The sequence below is a fragment of the Salvia splendens genome, chromosome 20 (assembly GCF_004379255.2).
Source record: "Salvia splendens isolate huo1 chromosome 20, SspV2, whole genome shotgun sequence".
NCBI classification, from domain to species: Eukaryota; Viridiplantae; Streptophyta; class Magnoliopsida; order Lamiales; family Lamiaceae; genus Salvia; species Salvia splendens.
The window spans coordinates 20687956-20708031 of NC_056051.1; the positions used below are offsets into that span (position 1 = coordinate 20687956).

Here is a 20076-nt window from a genome sequence, read left to right on the forward strand (position 1 = left end):
TGAGGTTGGGCCTTCACAAAAAATGCCTTAAAAGTCTCTTTCTTTTATTATTGAAAGAAACTTTTTCTTCATGCGGAATGGAATATGTGACATGGGCCATCTTAGATATTAATCGAATAGTGAAGTTTCTAGTGTCCAAGAATCTTCATACTTCTATTAAAATTTGTTTTGCCCATGAAAGTAGGATCTTTATAAAGCTGATGCCGGACAAGACTCTAAATTGTTTAAAGATTCATTGCTATTTCAATTATGTAAGAGCATCTCCAATGGCGGACGTCCGGTCGGACATCCGGTCGGACGTCGCGACGGGCGACCGGGACGTCCGCCATTGTGGCGTTTAGGGTCGGATACGGACGTCCCGTGAGGACGTCGGGTGTCCTCGGACGTCGGCGCGACGGGCGGGCGGACGTCCGCCATTGTGGCGTCCAGTCGGACGTCCGGTCGGACGTCCCGTTTTTTAATTTTTAATTTTTTAAACTCTATATATACAGCTCGTCGAATTTTATTTCCGTAAATGTAAATTGTTTTATTTGTAAATGTATGATTTTTTTTTATTGCGGGATGTCCTAGTGGGAAGGGCAGACATAGGAGGGGATGTCCTAGTGACATGGCAGTGGGATGGGAAGTCCTAGTGACGTGGCAGGAGGTGTTTTTGGGATGTCCTAGTGGATGTCCGCCCACTGGAGATGCTCTTAAAGACGAGCAAAATTTGGAACGGACACAAGAATGTACGGAAACTGATCATCCGTATTCGACTGGTCAAAAGTTACTTCATTCTACAGAAAGCAACATTCTCTTATTTAGTCAAAAGTTTTCCATTCTACAAGTAATAACAGTCATTCACTTATTAGGCATCATCATCTTCGCAACGTCGTTCCTCCAGCGAGTTATCGAGCTTCTCTTACAAGCTGAAATTACGACAAGAAAACACATTTAATAGATATATACATATACATACACAAACCCACAATGAGGAAGACCTGAAAATAGTTCTCAAGCTTCCTCTTCAGAGATGCATGCTCTTGTTTTACCTCTTGGAATGTTCTCATGCACCTACAAATCACAATAGTTATAAAATTTATAACTGCAAATCAGAATAGTAAGTAACACTAAATAAATGAAAACCCTGTAATCTGTATTATTATAAAATATGGCCATACATTTAAAGTTGGCATGTATACATGGGAAGGCCTAAGGGAAACAAAAATACCCATCAATGTTCTCAACTTTGCAGTATTCTTGAAATTGTGTGAATTCCTTCTTGACTTTTTTGGCACCAATGCTGCAGATTCGGGCAGAGTATGATCATATAGACACCATAAATGAATAGGAAAAATAAGGTAATAGTATCATGTACGTACCTAGAGCTGCTACCCTTATACTGATGCATGATATTATCCAGTTTCTCGAAGTCCCAGGGAGTATTTTCTCTGAACGAAAGATAAACGATGTAAAATAACTGTTTCAATGACGAACAGTTAAGGTAGAATCTGAAAATGATATAATTTTTCAACTTACAGTGTCAGTTCTATGTTCTGAATAAGGCGGGCTGAGTCTGAGTAAAATAGCTTGACCACTTCTTCCACACAGTTAGGATTACCTTCATCTTGCAAATCTTCCAATTGAAGGAACTGATCATCGAGATATCCCTGAGAGAGAAGCAACACTTAGCTAAGGAGGCAGCAATGATATTGATAATGAGAAATGGAAGGAATATAAATGCAACACCTTTGAAGTTATTGATCGATTAAATAATATCTTTAAAAGGTAGTTACTTAATGCTGGGAATTCGGATAATAGCACCACAGTTCTTCAATATTGTATTAGGAGAAAAATCTTATGGGGATGGTTTCCACTTTTAGGAATTTTATATGAAAGGCCAAATAAAATAAAGGTTGATTAACGTGAAAATATGCAACAACAATTCATTTGAATAGTAACTTCATATGGTTCAAATATGACAGGCTAAAAACATTGCCAAACTTCTTTAGAAGGAAAATATATTTGCCATTTTAAAGGAGATAATTAACCTAACTGAATACAGCATTCCCAATGTAGGAAGCTCCAAATAAGTTCATATATGTTCCAAATATGGCAGGCTAAAAAAATTACCAAACTTCGTTAAAGAAAATATTTTACTACCATACAGGAGAAACTAACCTGACTGAATAGAGCATTTCTCATGTAGGAAGCTTGGCATGGCAGTTGATTACCCTCCATTGTAATGAAAAAGAAACAGCAAGAAGCAAGTGAAAGATAAAAAAAAAAGATTGTATTTCTGGATTCAATAGGAAAAGAGCATATGGTTGCATGCGTTATATATAGGTGAAAAAATTGATGCATAAATGGAGAAAAAGATCCAAGGAAGGTCCCCCCATTTCCATGTGTAGTTTTAGAGTGTGGGTTATCTTGGTTTCAAAACTGTGTAACATCTTGCAGTTGTTTTGAGATGTCCAAAAAAAGCATTTGAAATTATATTGAAAAAAATATGCAAAATACACCATCACTCTAAGCGATTTGGAAACATATTTACTTAACAAGTTCAGGAAACATGGCTTGAATGTGTTAAAGAGAAAGTACAATTTTTACATGTTAAATAGTGAGACATAATTTAATGAAGAGCTACCCTATGGCATGGATATGGGGACACTGAGGTCAATAATGACTATTTTTTTCATAAACAAACCACATACATACTATATAAGATACATAAGCTATAGTTTCCATATCGGATAATTTTATATTTTAGCAATTTAATCTGGAATAATATTAATAAGAAAACTTAATTAGTTATACTTATATTACTAGTATTTATTGACTGGACTATTTGAAAGATTAGATGATCAAAAAAGTTTGGAATTAATCAATCTATCAAAGTTAATGGTAGCTTAACTTATATTTTTCTCATCAAATCCTATCAGCGAAAGTGAACGCCCCCAAAATATCAAAGTAGGTGTGTCAGACTTGGAAACAAAGAAACTGTGCGAGTGAGACACATACAAAGTCATGCACACACAATATTCTTACAGCTGAGGTTTTTGTCATACCAGCAGATTCTAGCAATATGTGTCCCTTCAGAGTTAAAAAGTTTCCGTATCCTGGTCCCCTCTTGCTCCCCCTCCAAAATCCCAATGATACCACACAACACCCACACCACATTTGAAGAAAAATTCAGCATTAATCTCTCTTCTAAACTCACTGGATTAGTATCAAGTTCATGTCTTTCTTGCATAGAACTAATTACATATAATTGGTGAATTCAACTAATAGTTGTTTTGGCAGGAAAAAGATCAATGTATCCAACTGTACTAAATGATGCTTTGAGGCAGCCAAGACAAGACCAAAAATAACAAGGTGTTAAGGATAACTATATAAGGACATTTCAGCATAATAAGTGTGCTACTAGTGAATTATATGCTAGAGCGATCATTCTGCTCAACAATCAAATCATAGTGGATGCCTTAAGAGAAACTAGCGAAAAAAAACCTCAAGTCGCTCATATTCAGACGCTTGTGTGTTGTGTCACAAGGAGTTCTTATCCACATCAAACTTTTGTTACTCAGGTGTTTGTTAATAATTGGGATACAACTTTTAGCTGATATGACTTTTTATAACTTTTTCCACAAAATTATTATACCTTGTGTGCCACTTCCAAGGGATCAATGAAAATATCACAATTTCTTAGTTGTGTCGCCTAATTCCCTTGCTAAATTAAGCAAAAACATAGTATTCTTACTCTTATTGCAATCATTTAACAGCAAGCCTTCAAAAGATTTGTCAGTATCCACTGGCACTATTAGTACCATTTGGTAAACTTAAATGTGTTGCAGCTTATGCACATTCATGTGAATGTAAAATACAACGTCGAGACTGAAATAAATAAGAGTGGTTATATGTATGGCTCCACGAAAAAGCTTGTTGATCTTCAAAACCAGCACAGAATTATCCCTAGCAATTGATGGGCAGTGCAGATATGAAAAAAACTCTAAGAGGTAAACCTGCCTAACCCACAGTCAATGATAAGTGAAGACAGCTCACAGTCAATAATAAGTGAAGACAGTCCACATTTGTCTATTCTATTAAACTCCCCAAAAAGATTCTGTATATGGCTAGGGTAGTGGTAGCATAGATATTTCTAAGCAAGTATGACGAATAGATAATTGAAACACATCAGATATCATTGTCAAGGTACTAGATGAAATTAAAATAAGCAAAAATGTTTCAAATTCAAAGAGTTAGGCAAATGAACCAACAATTAACTGGAGGAATAAACATCTAATAATGAGGAATTCAGGAGAGAGGGATTCTGAAAGAATAATAAAAAAAAAGCTCACTAATCTAATGATTAGAAAGAGAGTGAATTTACCTTTGGATAAGCTTCCTGTAATACTCACCATAAGGTGCAAAGTGAAAGTGGAGTTGAGAGATGTTCCATGAATAATTAGCCCATCTGCAGACTCTGTCCACGTGTTGATGTGAATGAGTGGTCACAAAAGCAGGTTTTTTAAAGAAAAAAATGCTTTAAGGCATCCATAAGAATGTGGTTTTGATTCAGTAGAGACAGATGGATTCCGTTTTCCTGTGTGTTGTTGATAAGAAACCGTGGAGGATGTGATAATCTTCACGAATGTTCAAAAGTAAATGTGTAAAAAATATTCCTTTGCATCCAATAAGCTTCCAAATTCCAAAACTTTACTCCCCCAAGCTACTGTACGAGATGTTTCTTTGGAGCCATACTCAAACCTACTTCTGTCTCGGTGCATACAAAGGAAAATCAGTTCCATCGTATTTGGGCTTTGGGTTTTTGGGACTGAAATCTAATTATTTGCTTGCAGAACTCCTGCAGATTCATCATACCAAAATATAGGCTGGAAAAAATATCATCTCTTCTGCAAGTCAAATTTGAGATGAATTATAGGCTGGCCAAAAACTCAATTCGATTCTTTAAATCTATGAGATTAAATCACAATGAACCAACGAATCAAATTCACGAGAAAAATTTACAGAAGGAAGACAGCATAATCCTCTTGAACTTAACCAATTACACACAAAACACGTCCCCCAAAAACCTACTAAAGAATAACATCCATGCAATAAGGGGTGAACATGAGCATATTTGACTTCATATAACCTCAATCTCATTCAAAATATTAAAATTTCTCTTTCCCCATTCTCATCATCAACAATCTCATCGTTGCAAACCAAAACCCAGCTATATAGAAATCGCGTCGCCCAGTCTCCCATTGAACTATAATAATCACTTACCATTTAAGCCGCGATATTCAGAATTACTATTTTCCCCTTCTCATCAGCAACAATCTCATCGCTGTAAACCAAAATTCAGCTAAAAAAAGCGTGTCACCTACTGTTGAACTAGAATAGTCACTTACAGTTTAATCCACAACATTCAGATTTACTGCTTTCCCCTTCTCATCAACAACAATCTCACCCAAAATTCAGCTTGAAAAATCGTGATGTCTGCTGTTGAACAACAGTAAACACTAACGCTAATTATTATTTCCCCCTTCTCATCAACAACAATGCCATCGTTGCAAACCAAATTCAGCTAAAAAGTCGAGTCGCCTACAACTGAACTACAATAATCACTTACCTGTACTTCTCATCAACAACAATCTCATCGTTGTATACCAAAATTCAGCTAAACAAAAAGCGTGTCGCCAACTATTGAGCTACAAAGCCTACAATAATCGCATACCGTTTAACAGTCGTCTCCGCAGAAACATCAGCTCCTCGGCGAAAATCTTAGCATGAAAACCTAAAGAGTTGCAGATTCTACGGGGATGATGATAATCGATTACAATAAAAGGCGAAATTAGGCCGATTATTTCAATCTGATGAAGAGCAATCGACTGTTGTTACTAATCGAGAAATCGTTGATAATGTAACTTTTATAAATCGTGTTATGTTGATAATGTAACTTTTATCATACCACTACTATGAATTATAGTAAGTAACTCATAATTAAATTAATTTATAAATACTGGAGTAAATTTTTATTAGAACGAGAAATTACATAATTGAAAAAATATTCTACTCATCCAGGTGACTTTGAAGCAAAAAAGAATAGTACTGCGATTAAGTTAAATTATCACTATATTTTGCCTCGATGACTTTGTCACACAGACCTTCCCAGAGCCCTATACCTAGACGAGTGTCTTTTTCACACTATATTACTTTATCACGTGTGTCAAGTTTTTCTCTGCTGCTCATGACATTAGTTAAATGAATTGATTGGGTCATATGTTAAAATTCTATATTTAATCTATTATTTTATTAGGATATTGACCTCTAATATTATGAAACTTTCAAGAAGTTAGATTTCTCTCATTAACTTTCAAATTAGTAAGTAATATCACGAACTTTACCTTAATTTGTTATTTCCCAACGACAAAAAAATTTCGGCAAATAATATCACTGCGGATTTTTTTTTGTAATTTCTCGACAAAAACTTTGAGAGTTCAGTTCTTCAATCTTTGAGGGTAGTTTTTCTTGAAACACACCCTCCAAAAATTGTTCTTAAATCCATTAATATAGCCAAAATTTATTAACTGGTGGAAAATAACAAACTCGGGTAAAGTTTGTGATATTATTTGCCAATTTGAAAGTTCGTGGGAAAAACTCAACTTTTTGAAAATTCCATGCTATTAAAGGTCAATATCCTATTTTGTTTTACATCTATGAATCAATTTTCATTTGCTATTTTGTGAGAAATAGTACTACACATTTTCTAGTAATAGTATATTTTTACCTTAAAAATTAAATGGTGAACTTGTGGATTTTATATTGTTTGGGCATATTTGTGATAGAATGTTTGAAGTTAAATTATAAGTTACTATGCTTAGTAAGAGTATAGTTTGATGAGATTATGTTATGTGTTCTGCTGATCATAAGAGCATTCACATTCATGCTCTTTGGCAAGAGCATGGATATGGGCCCGAACCCACTTTTATTAATTTTTTACCTCTTACTATTTCCCAAGAGCACAATACCCACATTCATGCTCTTCCGCAAGGACATGCTCAAGGGTCCCACCATTCCATTATTTAATTTAAATACTTCAATTACTAGAAATACATTAAAATATAAAAATTACATAATTAGATCCTAAAAAATAAAAATTACAAACTTAAAATCCTAAAAAATAAAATTACATAATTAAAATCCTTAAAAATAAAAAATACATAATTAAAATCTAAAAAATAAAAAATACATAATTAAATCCCTACAAATTAAAAATTACATAATTAAAGGCTAAAAAATACCCCCGTGGAAGACTAGTCCGCTGGCCCTATCTCCAATGTTTTTCGAAGACCTCGTATCATTGCCAAATGTAAATCAAATTGCTCGGGAGTCATCCGAGACGTATCGCCCAAATTGAGTTGAGCCAAAAGGGTCCACAACGATTTGGTGAGGGGTTGAGGTGGCACAAAGGGAGAGGGAGCGAGGGCAGATGGAGTTGCGGCGCGACGGCGGTTGGCCGTCGCCTTCTTCCTTCCTTGCGGCCGGTGTTGGAAACTGCTCGGGCCGGCGTCGGGGCTACCCGAGTTAGCTCCGGCAAGCTGGCTAGCCACCTCATCCTCGCCGGCGTCGGATAGGGATACCGACCTCGACCGTTTGCTGGAGGAGGATGATACGCCTTCCTTATACTTCGGATGATGGCGAACCTCATGTCAAGCGCTGAGGTACTTGAACGGTTTGTAATGTTGGGATTGGTAGGTGAGAGGTCGAGATTTTGCACGCGTGTCGTAGGCGCGTGTCCCTTTCTATTCAACAAGATTTATACGTTCCCACTTCCCAAAATACTATTAATTAGTATGTGGTAAGTTGGGTGTCGATCCCACGAGGAACGGTCGTATCCGTTATGTATTTCAACACTTGAGAGTTTGTTTTGGCGATGCCGCCACGCTCTAAATTGGGTGTGGGAACTAAACTACGAAATGCAGATAAAACCTAAGCTAAGATTGGGAACTAAAAGTGAAAATAACATGCAAGTAAAAGAAAGCATTTAAACTGGAACGCAGACTGGGCAAGTTGATAAACTGGGCAGTTTAGCAGCAAGATCAGAACAGTGGCGAGAACTTTGTAAAATAACATTTTCGAAAATAAAAGGAACAAGAGGAAAGAAACCAGCTTTTGTCACGAAATTTACTAAGTAAAAGGAGCAACATAAACTAAGCTAAAAGGCTTTCTAAAGTGAAAAGCTAAGTGATGGAAAAGGTGTACATCTTGTCTCCTAACTCCTATTACCCAAAAGTGTAAAACCATTGGATAAAGGCTACAACTAATGGTTCTTTCACTTGACTTCTAAAAGCTGATTTTAACCACTAATCCTACACTAAAGGCACGAAAATTAAGTGAGAGGAATGACTAATTGGCTGCTACACAACTACCAAGCAAGAGAAACAACAAATCATCAATTAAATTACCTAAACATGCATTGAAAATACCAAATGAAAAGCTGAAAATTAAAGCACTTAAACATGATGAAAGAAGCTTCAAGAACACTTAAACATGGTGAAAAGAAAATGCTTGAGAAACTGATTTTCAAAGCTTGAAAGAAGTTTTAACTAAACAAGAACATAACCAACACTAGAACTAAACAATAAGCTAAAACCGAAATTCAAACAAAAGCTAAACTTAAAGCACATTAAACACAAACACTTAGAGAAATTACTACTTGAAATGAGCTTTTAAAACAAGAACAACAACAATAACTAAGAGTGAGATTGATGCAAAAGAACTACAAAGTTAAGAACAAGCAACTAGAGAAAAATAAACACAACAACTAAATTACTACTACTTCAACCCATGGTGAACAAAGATCTTGGCAGCCTTGAAGTTGAAATCTCTCTTCTTAAGGAAGAGAGGAAAGTTTCCTAGAGAGAGAATAAACTAAAACTAAACTAAAGCTAAGTGGTAAAGTGACTAGTGGTTCTTGTCCTTCGAAAGTTAAGTATTTTTAATACATATATCCAATAAAAGATATTTCCTTTCTTTTTTTACTTTCCAAGGGAAGAAATGGGCGTGTGTAGCAAGTGGGATACATCCTTCATAAGTGTGTGGAAGTGGCTTTAGTCATTTTCCCGTCAGGTTCAAACTGGCCAGTCCAACAGCTTGGGCAGTTTGAGTCTTCTTTGCCTTCTTCCTACACTTTCTTCCATTTTTTCACATTTTGCCCTCTTTCTTGCATGTTTTCCTTTTCACGCCTTCATTAAGCAGCTTCCGAACTTAATGATCCATACCCTGCCAAAAAACATCTTTTTTCATGCAAATATTCAACTAATAAGTGCGAAAAGTGATCGTTTCCGAGTGACGAAAACTAGCCTATCAAACCTCCTCACACTTGGATCATACTTGTCCCAAGTATGTAGTTGGACATTTTACTCAATTGCTAGTTTAAGTCACTCCCCTCTACTTTCTAGACAAACACACACACACTAACTAAAACAAAATATAACACAAAGACATTTACTAAACACAAACAAACACAACGACTCGAGAAACACATGATAGACAAACCAAGCAAGTTGTATGAAAAACGTAATGATACCCCCAAGAACCAAGCTCAAAACAGATTTTTAAAACATAATTTTTTTAAAACATAATTTTCTTCATCGAACAATGTGGTTCCAACCGTCGGTCTCATCAAGATAGTTAAGCACATATCACAAGCAAAATATTCACTCCCTATCCCTCTCAAAATGTAAGGACAATTCTCTCAATAATAATGACGAAGATGCAATCAAGGAGATATCACTTTATCACATGTAGCTCAAGAGGTCTTGCACGGGATGTAATGGGGCTTGGGACCATTTAAATATTATCGGTTAGATCCTAGGGGTCTTAAGCTAGTGAGTGTAGTACAACAAAAAACTTGTGCTTATTCTCCAAAGGGATACTTAGAAACTCCAAACATAATCACCCACAATCAAACCAACAGTAGAGATGCACTTCATTTTCTTCTTCTTCTTTTTCATCTTTTTTTTTTCTTTTTCTTCTTCGATCTACCTTCCCACTCTTTCCTTGCCATTTTCTCTTTGTTTAGCTTCCTTCATTTTTTTCCCTTCTTTTTTCTGTTTTTTCTTTTTCTTTCTTTCTTCCTCTTTTTCTTTTCATGATAGCGACTTTTTTTTTCTTTTTTTGGTGAGTGGAGGTAGATTTGTTTTTTTTCACATTCACAATTGATATCTCTTTCCCAAAAGGTGGTGATTATGTAGGAGCAACTAAGCACATTTATTTTGCACAAGAGGGAAACCATTTTCGAACTTGAAAAGAAATTTAGGCTCAAAGTTTCAAAGTGGCAACTAGGGGTAACTCTTTTTGGTTGATGTAATCACAAAGAATAAGGCTCAATTTGGCTTTTCCTAGTGCCCTCTATCTGCCATAGTGACCAAGCGATATCAACTATCATGCAATGCAATGTCATTTCACGCTCGAAAACATGTAGAAAGTGTTCTACTTTGAGGCTTTGAACCTTACCATTTATGGGCTTTTATGCAAGTGGTAGTGCTTCACATTTCCATCGTACTCAACTTCATTCAATCAAATCCACAAGTTCTTGAATAAATTTTTCAGAACAAAGCAATTCGTTTTTTTTTTTGCTACAATTCAACAAGTCAATTTTTTTTTCTCAATAGGGGATCATTACCAAATAATACATCAAGGCTTGGGAAAAAGATAAAACAAAACACTTTACGAAAACGACACAACACCAACACGGTCGAACAACAAAACAAACCCCCTCCTCACACTTAGACCTTGCTTGCCCTCAAGCAAGTTTGGTTAAAATGTTGGAAAAGGAAACACATCACATAAAACTTAGAAAACCAAGAAAAACACAAAACAAACCCCCTCCTCACACTTGGGCGTTGCTTGCTCGAGAGCAAGTAGACCAAATGTTTAGAGAGAGATTACTAACAACACAAAACATTCACAAGGGCCGGCAAGGCCACAAAACATGCAAAACATGGCCGACAAGGCCACGACACCAAAAAACTTTAAGTAAACACATACATCACACATTCCACAAATATATACAACAAATAAAAGAGAGGGTTGGATGGAAATCACCTTCCCCGCACAAAGCGGGGGGTATGGGCTGATGCGATAGGTGGTGGCGGAGCTGGTGCAGCTGCCTCCTTGGGTTTCGATCCTAGGCTCATGTGCTGGCTTGGCGGTTCCTTCAGGTTCGACTACTTTACCCACTATGGCATCCAGACTGCCCAGCTCAACAAACTGGGCAGGATACATGTGTTCTTCCAAAAAATCGTCATCAAATCTTGCTTTCCAATCCTTCCAAGTAGAAGCATTCAACTTCCTTTTAGGATCACTGTAGAGTTTGGAACCCTTCTCTGAACTCATGTAAAACACACAAACATCGGGGCTTATACATATGATGTCGTCGGCCGAAGTCCAACCGGTCACCTCCTTATGCCACTTCAAAACCTTGATTGGCTCTTTTTCTTGACTCTTGTGTAAGCTACTGTTGATGATCATGAGAATGGTCTCATTTTTTTTCCAAATATTTGAGTTTGGAAGGAAATGGGTTTGGCTCCAATTTAGATGGATGCATCTCCAACGGTAGCAACTCTTCTTCCACTCTTGGACTGGGCAGTTCCTTAGGATCGAAGAGTTTACATCTCTCGGGTGGGTTTGTGTGATCCCTCTTTTTGCACCAAGTCATTATTTCAGTCTCTATCTCCTCATCTCCAAGCCCTTCAGTATTGAACAACTTGCATTCACTAAGTCCTTCGAGCTCAAATTGTTCTTCAATGGAGGGAAACAGATACATATCTTGGAAAAACTCGGCTTCAAGAAAGTCGAGACCTTTCAACTCTTTGATCAACTTCTCACATTTGCCATTTTCCAACTCACTATTGATAATGATTGGGATAGTCTCATTTCCACCAAAGTAGGCAAACTTGAGGTTTTCGGGTGGCTTCAACTCCAATTTCTGTGGTCGAACTTCTGATAGCCCCAATTCATCCTCTGCCCTCAGACTGGGCAGTTCACCTAGATTGGGCAGCTTGCTGGAAGACTTTGCATGCTCCAATTTGTTGCACCACTTTGTGATAGCCTCTTCTGGTCTCAAAGGTATGGGTGTAGGCCCATCAGGTTGAATGATGAAATTCTCTTCAATCTCCTCATCGCTATCCTCTTCATCTTCAAACCAAGTTGTCTCCTGACTTGAGCAGTGTGCTGCACTTGGCAAGCTGAGCCCCTGTTCCAATGTTTCACCCGGTCCGTTGTTTGAGTTATTGTTGAATGAAGCTTTCAACTCTTTCCCGGACCTAAGGGTAATGTGATCAATATTCTCCTCTTTTGGTGGTTGCACTTGAGCCGGAATTCCTCCACCATTCCCACGCATATCATTGATGCAAGTCACCAATTGTGTCATTTGGCGTGCAAGATGATCAAGACTAATCATTTGCTCATATTGTTCGTCATGCATCTCATGCACCACATTGTAATTGGCTTGCAAATTGTTTTGCATGAGTTGTTGGGATGTGATTAGATCCTCCATCATTTCTTCTAAGCACTTGTGCGGCATTGGCGGATGATTTGATTGATATTGGCTGAATTCTTGAGGTTGGAAACACGGAGAAAAATCACTTTGATCCGGAGGCCAATAAACATGATTTCCATCTGACTCTTGGAAAGTTTGGTGATGTACTTGTGGTGTTGGACCTTCATATTGTTGGTTCGGATTGGTCCATTCAAAGTAATCACCCCATCCATGATCGTAAGGATCTGTGAAATAATCCATGTTGCCCTTTAATGGCTCACCACTCTCATCATTGTCTCTTGAATTGATTTCCTCCAAACCTTCTGACTCTTCAAACTGGCCATTCTGTGGAACTGGACAATTCGAAGAACTGCCCAGCTTATCTTCTCAAACCACCTTCCTCACGTAGTCTCTTCGTCGTCTTCACAATTTCAATATTGAACAGAAAGTTTAGGGAAGAGGACCTGCTTGAAACTAAAAAATAAAACAAGAAAAAGAGAAAAAACAACAACAACAAAAACAAGTCAAAAACTATATACACTAAGTGTAGAAAAACATAACAAGACAACAACACCGTTCCCCGGCAACAGCGCCATTTGAGAGGACGGGGTTTCGCACGCGTGTCGTAGGCGCGTGTCCCTTCCTATTCAACAAGATTTATACGTTCCCACTTCCCAAAATACTATTAATTAGTATGTGGTAAGTCGGATGTCGATCCCACGAGGAACGGTCGTATCCGTTATGTATTTCAACACTTGAGAGTTTGTTTTGGCGATGCCGCCACGCTCTAAATTGGGTGTGGGAACTAAACTACGAAATGCAGATAAAACCTAAGCTAAGATTGGGAACTAAAAGTGAAAATAACATGCAAGTAAAAGAAAGCATTTAAACTGGAACGCAGACTGGGCAAGTTGATAAACTGGGCAGTTTAGCAGCAAGATCAGAACAGTGGCGAGAACTTTGTAAAATAACATTTTCGAAAATAAAAGGAACAAGAGGAAAGAAACCAGCTTTTGTCACGAAATTTACTAAGTAAAAGGAGCAACATAAACTAAGCTAAAAGGCTTTCTAAAGTGAAAGCTAAGTGATGGAAAAGGTGTACATCTTGTCTCCTAACTCCTATTACCCAAAAGTGTAAAACCATTGGATAAAAGGCTACAACTAATGGTTCTTTCACTTGACTTCTAAAAGCTGATTTTAACCACTAATCCTACACTAAAGGCACGAAAATTAAGTGAGAGGAATGACTAATTGGCTGCTACACAACTACCAAGCAAGAGAAACAACAAATCATCAATTAAATTACCTAAACATGCATTGAAAATACCAAATGAAAAGCTGAAAATTAAAGCACTTAAACATGATGAAAGAAGCTTCAAGAACACTTAAACATGGTGAAAAGAAAATGCTTGAGAAACTGATTTTCAAAGCTTGAAAGAAGTTTTAACTAAACAAGAACATAACCAACACTAGAACTAAACAACAAGCTAAAACCGAAATTCAAACAAAAGCTAAACTTAAAGCACATTAAACACAAACACTTAGAGAAATTACTACTTGAAATGAGCTTTTAAAACAAGAACAACAACAATAACTAAGAGTGAGATTGATGCAAAAGAACTACAAAGTTAAGAACAAGCAACTAGAGAAAAATAAACACAACAACTAAATTACTACTACTTCAACCCATGGTGAACAAAGATCTTGGCAGCCTTGAAGTTGAAATCTCTCTTCTTAAGGAAGAGAGGAAAGTTTCCTAGAGAGAGAATAAACTAAAACTAAACTAAAGCTAAGTGGTAAAGTGACTAGTGGTTCTTGTCCTTCGAAAGTTAAGTATTTTTAATACATATATCCAATAAAAGATATTTCCTTTCTTTTTTACTTTCCAAGGGAAGAAATGGGCGTGTGTAGCAAGTGGGATACATCCTTCATAAGTGTGTGGAAGTGGCTTTAGTCATTTTCCCGTCAGGTTCAAACTGGCCAGTCCAACAGCTTGGGCAGTTTGAGTCTTCTTTGCCTTCTTTCTTCCATTTTTTCACATTTTGCCCTCTTTCTTGCATGTTTTCCTTTTCACGCCTTCATTAAGCAGCTTCCGAACTTAATGATCCATACCCTGCCAAAAAACATCTTTTTTCATGCAAATATTCAACTAATAAGTGCGAAAAGTGATCGTTTCCGAGTGACGAAAACTAGCCTATCAGTAGGTCGCCAACGCGGCACTGATGATGTCGAACTCACTTCTGCCGCTCCCCGCCGACCGTTCTTCCTGGAGGTAATACCTCTGGAACTTTTGGATTTCTTCGTTGGCTCTGAAGATGGCATTGCGCACCATACTCTCATTGCGCTCGATGGTTCCATCTGGGCGGTTTTCATTGTACCGGCGAGAGACGCGCCACCAAAACCTATTCCCGCTTGGTTCGTGCCAACCTGCGGATCTTCGGAGATAATCAAATAGTCTTTGAATAACTGATTCATCTTTGCAGGAGTGTACGGGGTGTGGACTCCACAAGGAGTAGGAGTAAGAGGAGTTTGAGAGCCGCCGCTCCCCTCCCGATCCGGGTTCGGGTGCCCACCCGTATCGCCCATCTGGGGCATCTTGGTCGTCCATCGGGTAAGGCCGGTAGCCACCCGGAACTTGAGAACCTTTGGTTTGAGAAGGGGCCGAGAATTGCGTTTCCGGACTAGGGAATGGTTGTGAGCCGAACCATTCGTGGTTCCAACCGCGGGAGTCGGAGGGGTGATCGCCGGAGCTGGATATTTTTTTTGTAAGAGTGAAAGATTGAGAATTGATAAGAGAATTAGATGAGAATTGTGTAGTGTGGTGGAAATTTTTTTTGTGGAAGTGAGAGTATTTATAGATGAAAATGTGAATTTTGGGGAAAAAATTGAAAAATAAATTAAATGTGGAGAGAAACGGATATAATTTATTCGGAAGTGGGAAAATAATTTTTTATTTAAAAAAGATTTTTTAAATTAAATTCCAATTTTTAAAAAAATGAAAATGCCAACGGCTTTGCCGTTGGCCAATCCCGTCACGCTACGTCAGCCTGCTCAGTGGCACGGACGTGCTTGATGCATCGAGCAAAGCCGTGCCAGCGGCAAGAGCATAGCGGCGGACAGGGGAGTATCGTGTCAACGGCACGGACTCCGTCCTCTGCATCGCGCACCGATGCGGATGCTTTAAGAATTATCATTTTTGAGAAATTAGTTTAATGTTTATTGTGCTTGAGGGAATGTTATTCTAATGAGTAGGACTATTTGCTTATGATCGTCTAGCTTTGATTTCATAATTTTGAAACTATGTTCGGCACGTTTAGAGCAGAAAAATACACTATCCCGAATACTCACTCCGTCCCATCTTAGAATCCCGATTACTTTTGCACACCCATTTTATAAAAATCATAATAAATAGTAAAAGTGGATAAATGGTAAAGTAAGAGAGATAATAATGTAGACAAGATTCTTCTTTATATTATTTTCTCTCTTACTTTACCATTTCTCCACTTTAACTATTTATTACTCCCTCCGTCCCTAAAGAATATGCATTTTGGGTTCGACACGGATTTTAATGTAAAATTGGAAAAGTATGAGATAGGTAGAGAGAAAAAGTAATTAAAGTATTGTTAGTGGATAATAGGTCCCACCTCATTAGAGTGAAAACAATTTTCAAAATTGGAAAGTGCATATTCTTCAATTCTTATGGGACGGACTAAAAAGGAAAAAATGCATATTCTTGTGGGACGAAGAGAGTATGATTTTTACAAAACGAATGTGCAAAAGTGACGAGACTCTTAAAATAGGATGGAGGGAGTAACATATAGAGTCGGATATAGAATTGATATAATTACGATTCATCTAAATAATGTCAGGAGCAATAGTATATCTTTTGAATTTCTCTAATTCCATTGCAGCAAAAAAGGCGATTCCGTCACCTTGACGGTCCCCATACTCCGGCCCGACATCATGTGGGGGGTTCAATCAAGGTAAGCAGTAGCCCGTTAAGGGGGAAGCCTTAACTCACTTGCTGTCAGAAGCCCATCTTCCAAGGGCTCACACTTGTGGCTGAGAGATGGAAGCAACTACACGACAGCAGTGAGATTCGACATCATGTGAGGGGGTTCAATCAAGGTAAGCAGTAGCCCGTTAAGGGGGATGCCTTAACTCACTTGCTGTCAGAAGCTCATCTCCCAAGGCCTCACAATTGTGGCTGAGAGATGGAAGTAAGAGATGGAAGTAACTACACGACAGCAGTGGGATTCGAACCCACAGTGAGATTCGAACCCAGGTTCATTGCAGCAAGATCTGCCACTCCGTTGCCAACTGTGCTACGCTTTATTCATTGTGGAGTATTTAGTTTTTAGCTGATTTTACTCACACCATAATCCCAATTTATTGTTTTAATAAGCTTTGTTAAATAAAGTATACTCTTTAAATGGCTGTTTACAAAGAGTGAAACCCCTTTTCGTGGATATTTTAAGCGGCAAATGGACCTCAGGCCGAGGCTTCGACAATCCTTCTCCGGCTTCACCAAATCCGAGGTTTTTGACCTATAATTTTCTCAAGTTATATGTGCCATCCTATATCATCCCCAAATATGTATTCACTACTCATGATCTTTGTTATCGGTGAAATTTTTAAAGTTGATTTGTTACCAAGGCGTTGAAGCTTTTTTATCTGGCCAATAATTCTTCGGTTCTTCCTGTTTAGGTATTCAATTAGCTCAAATTATTTGTATTCTGGAAAACTTTCTTTGATGAATAAGGGTATATAACTGTTTGTACATTAGATACATTTTCTTAGCGTAAGGAGACTATAATTTCAGGACGGAAGGATAGGTGTATATTGTAGTTGGATGGTTTTGATTGAAAACCATTTGACTCATGTTTGTATAATTTGGCACAAATCAACCAAGTAGAAGTAATGGTGGTGCTGAGCCAATTTATTTGTAATTTTTATGCCAATTTGGTCTCAAAAGCCCTAACTTTTTAGGGATGCTAGAATGCTTGAGTGGCTTCAGATTGTGTGATAAGGTGTGATTGAAGTATTGGCTAGTAAGATTGTTTATGTCGAATTATGCTCAGTCTCTTATTTGGGGAACTCATATTATGCCTTTGATCAGGTTCAGAAAATGGAGTGGTTACTTGATAGTCATAAAGAGCAAACTTTGGAAGATGAGTTCTGTAAGAAATTAGCAAGACTTTTCAAGTGAGTAATCGTTTCTAAAATTTCTTTAAAGATTGCCTGTTTTAAAGAATTGTGTGGGGTAGGCCTCACTGCTTTGGCATTTATGCAGTCGTGTGAAAGGCCGTGCTGGAAAACCAGTTGTAAAGTGGATTGAGGTTTAATCATTTCCTTTTCCTTGATGGTTTCTATCATAAGTTGATTTCTTAGACTTGAATGAAATTTTGTAACACTTTTGTCATTCCGCAATATGAAAGGTTCAGAGTTGGTTTCAGAAAAATCAGCAGCAGGGCCACTATAGAGAGGCTTCGTTTAATGAAGCTAATAAGTTACCTGTTGTCCCAGAAACTCTCACTCAGAACAAAGCAAATGGAAATGCGAAGATGCCTGAGGGTGTGTTTTGGTTACAAAATGTCTAATACCAACTAAATGACTAGTTGACATGTTATATCCTGGCTGACAATGTAACTGTGGCAGGAGTCGAGGATGCAGATTTATCTAGGTTGGAGTTTGAAGCGAGGTCCTCAAAGGATAGAGCATGGTAGGCCTAAATTTAACGTTTGACGGGTCTCTTTGTGCATTTCTGCATTTGAATTTTTCATCAGTCACTGGGGCGCATTATTTGCATATTGAATTAGGGTAGGGTATTACAGGAATGAAGGTCAGAAGTTGTTGAATCTTCTAGTTCAGCACTCTTTTCCTGGCTCTTTATGATATGAAAATGAAACTGAGAGCATAGACTGCATTAATTTAGAGCTAGAGTTTCTCAATACAGTATCCATTTCAAGAGAGAAAGTAGCAACATCTTTCCTATTTAACCAACACCTGGATATGTACATACAATTATTCATCACTTATTTTCAATTGCCTTATTTACCATTTTCTTCCGATGTTATTTACAGGTATGACGTTGATACATTTCTTTCCCACAGATTTTTCAGTTCTGGGGAACCTGTGAGTTACTTTTATCTTGCAATCGTTCTTACCAGTCTTTTTCTTTAGATGGATGCTGTTAATTTCTGAAGCTGATATCAACCATTCTGTTACACGTATCTCTTTTATATTTGGCCGAGCCTTTTCTGCTCACCCTTGAATGCATATAAGTAGAGGGAAAAAAGTATTTGTATGTATGTATCAACTCAAAGTCTGATATCATTAACTAACTACAGGAAGTCCTTGTAAGGTTTGTTGGGTTTGGATCTGAGGAAGATGAATGGGTGAATGCACGAGATTCTGTGAGGGTGCGGTCTGTTGCTTTGGAGCATACGGAATGCCAAAACGTAAAGGCTGGGGATCTAGTAGTGTGCTTCCAGGTATGTTTTCTCGTATATTTTCGGACTTTATTGGAGTTTGTTCCTTCAGAAGTCATATCAGTCAGCAAGATTACAAATAGAATGCTTGGAAGGTATGAGTGATACGGATAGCAATATAGATAGAGGTATAGTGAGAAATGAGAAGTATGCACTGTTCAGTCAGTTTACCTCATTTTACAGTAAGGCTCTAGGATAAAAACACGACCCAGAATTTACTGGCAGAAAACCTGTGAAAACCCATGTCTATAGTCTGTGGTTGCTGATTTGTTCCATCAGAGTATTGGAATGCAATACAAGACTGCATGTAGTCCAAATACATATGTAAATATCCTGATAAACCTATTTCTGTCGCGGCCTTTTCAAATTTCCAACACCTTAAAACTCACTGAATTGAACAAGTCATTTCTGGTTTAGAAGGCATGCACTCATATATATGTTTGGAACCAGGAGAGACAGGATCAAGCAAGATATTATGATGCTCGTGTACTCGAAATTCAAAGAAGATGGCATGATATAAGAGGTTGCAGATGTCTTTTTTTGATTAGATACGAACATGATAATGCAGAGGTGAATGCTTTCCACTTTTGGATCATACTCAAGTTAAACTTTGGTGCATTCAATCTGATATGATACAGTCTCCATTTTATAGGAAAGGGTCCGTTTGAGGAGACTATGTTGCCGGCCTACCATAGTGGCGAAGTAGAAGTAATAGTAGCTCCCGTGAGATCGAAAATTTTAAGTCTTTGTGCATTCCACCTGTTTTGTTTTCTTCATGTTCGTGTTCTTGGCTGCACTTTCTATCGCGTCCCGGGCTCGTATTAGTTCAACTTGATAGTGATGATTTTGATCTTTGCTTATGTGACGCCTTTACAAGTTGGTTCACAGAATTCTAAAGAAAATGTAGAATGAATGAACAGAATTTACATCGTTTAGTTTGGAATTCAGTCTCATCGATTGTGTTAGGATTGTTGCATATATTTACTCACGAGCAAACTCTTGTGTCTTTTCCTATGTCGATGTATAATTAAACTCCAGGATTTTAAAATTGGGGGTGCG

At 37.7% G+C, this 20076-nt stretch overlaps 2 protein-coding genes across 7 annotated transcripts; one reads left to right on the forward strand and one right to left on the reverse strand.

Moving 5' to 3' along the window:
• Positions 1-729: 729 nt before the first annotated feature.
• On the reverse strand, positions 730-5923 carry LOC121782118 (histidine-containing phosphotransfer protein 4-like). 3 transcript variants are annotated; one of them, XM_042179838.1, is made up of 8 exons: positions 5717-5923; positions 3048-4889; positions 2161-2214; positions 1519-1649; positions 1362-1430; positions 1211-1282; positions 981-1053; positions 730-908 (listed from the first exon to the last, which is right to left on the reverse strand). In XM_042179838.1, exons 3-8 carry the CDS (start codon positions 2182-2184, stop codon positions 888-890), a joined length of 390 nt encoding a protein of 129 aa, XP_042035772.1. In that variant the 5' UTR covers positions 2185-2214; positions 3048-4889; positions 5717-5923; the 3' UTR covers positions 730-887. The 3 variants fall into 3 exon arrangements, with proteins under 3 accessions (XP_042035772.1, XP_042035771.1, XP_042035769.1); XM_042179837.1 differs by having other exon boundaries at positions 1032-1053; positions 2161-4889; XM_042179835.1 differs by having other exon boundaries at positions 2161-4889; positions 5717-5922.
• An 11033-nt stretch (positions 5924-16956) lies between these two features.
• Positions 16957-19982, forward strand: LOC121782108 (protein SAWADEE HOMEODOMAIN HOMOLOG 1-like). 4 transcript variants are annotated; one of them, XM_042179823.1, is made up of 9 exons: positions 16957-17064; positions 17646-17731; positions 17820-17865; positions 17965-18100; positions 18185-18248; positions 18610-18661; positions 18877-19020; positions 19468-19587; positions 19670-19982. In XM_042179823.1, the coding sequence occupies exons 1-9, from the start codon at positions 17011-17013 to the stop codon at positions 19721-19723; spliced, it is 756 nt and encodes a 251-aa protein (XP_042035757.1). In that variant the 5' UTR covers positions 16957-17010; the 3' UTR covers positions 19724-19982. The 4 variants fall into 4 exon arrangements, with proteins under 4 accessions (XP_042035757.1, XP_042035755.1, XP_042035756.1 ...); XM_042179824.1 differs by adding an exon at positions 17167-17233 and having other exon boundaries at positions 16987-17064; positions 19468-19982; XM_042179821.1 differs by having other exon boundaries at positions 19468-19982.
• Positions 19983-20076: the final 94 nt, after the last annotated feature.

Coding starts and splice junctions, on each gene's coding strand:
- LOC121782118 (XM_042179835.1), bottom strand. CDS start 2,343: ATGCATCAATTTTTTCACCTATATATAACGCATGCAACCATATGCTCT. Junction 1,650..2,160: donor GAAATGCTCTATTCAGTCAG/GTTAGTTTCTCC, acceptor CTTCTCTCTCAG/GGATATCTCGATGATCAGTT. Junction 1,431..1,518: donor CAGAACATAGAACTGACACT/GTAAGTTGAAAA, acceptor TCTTTCGTTCAG/AGAAAATACTCCCTGGGACT.
- LOC121782108 (XM_042179821.1), top strand. CDS start 17,011: ATGGACCTCAGGCCGAGGCTTCGACAATCCTTCTCCGGCTTCACCAAA. Junction 17,866..17,964: donor CAGTTGTAAAGTGGATTGAG/GTTTAATCATTT, acceptor GCAATATGAAAG/GTTCAGAGTTGGTTTCAGAA. Junction 18,662..18,876: donor TTTTCAGTTCTGGGGAACCT/GTGAGTTACTTT, acceptor AACTAACTACAG/GAAGTCCTTGTAAGGTTTGT.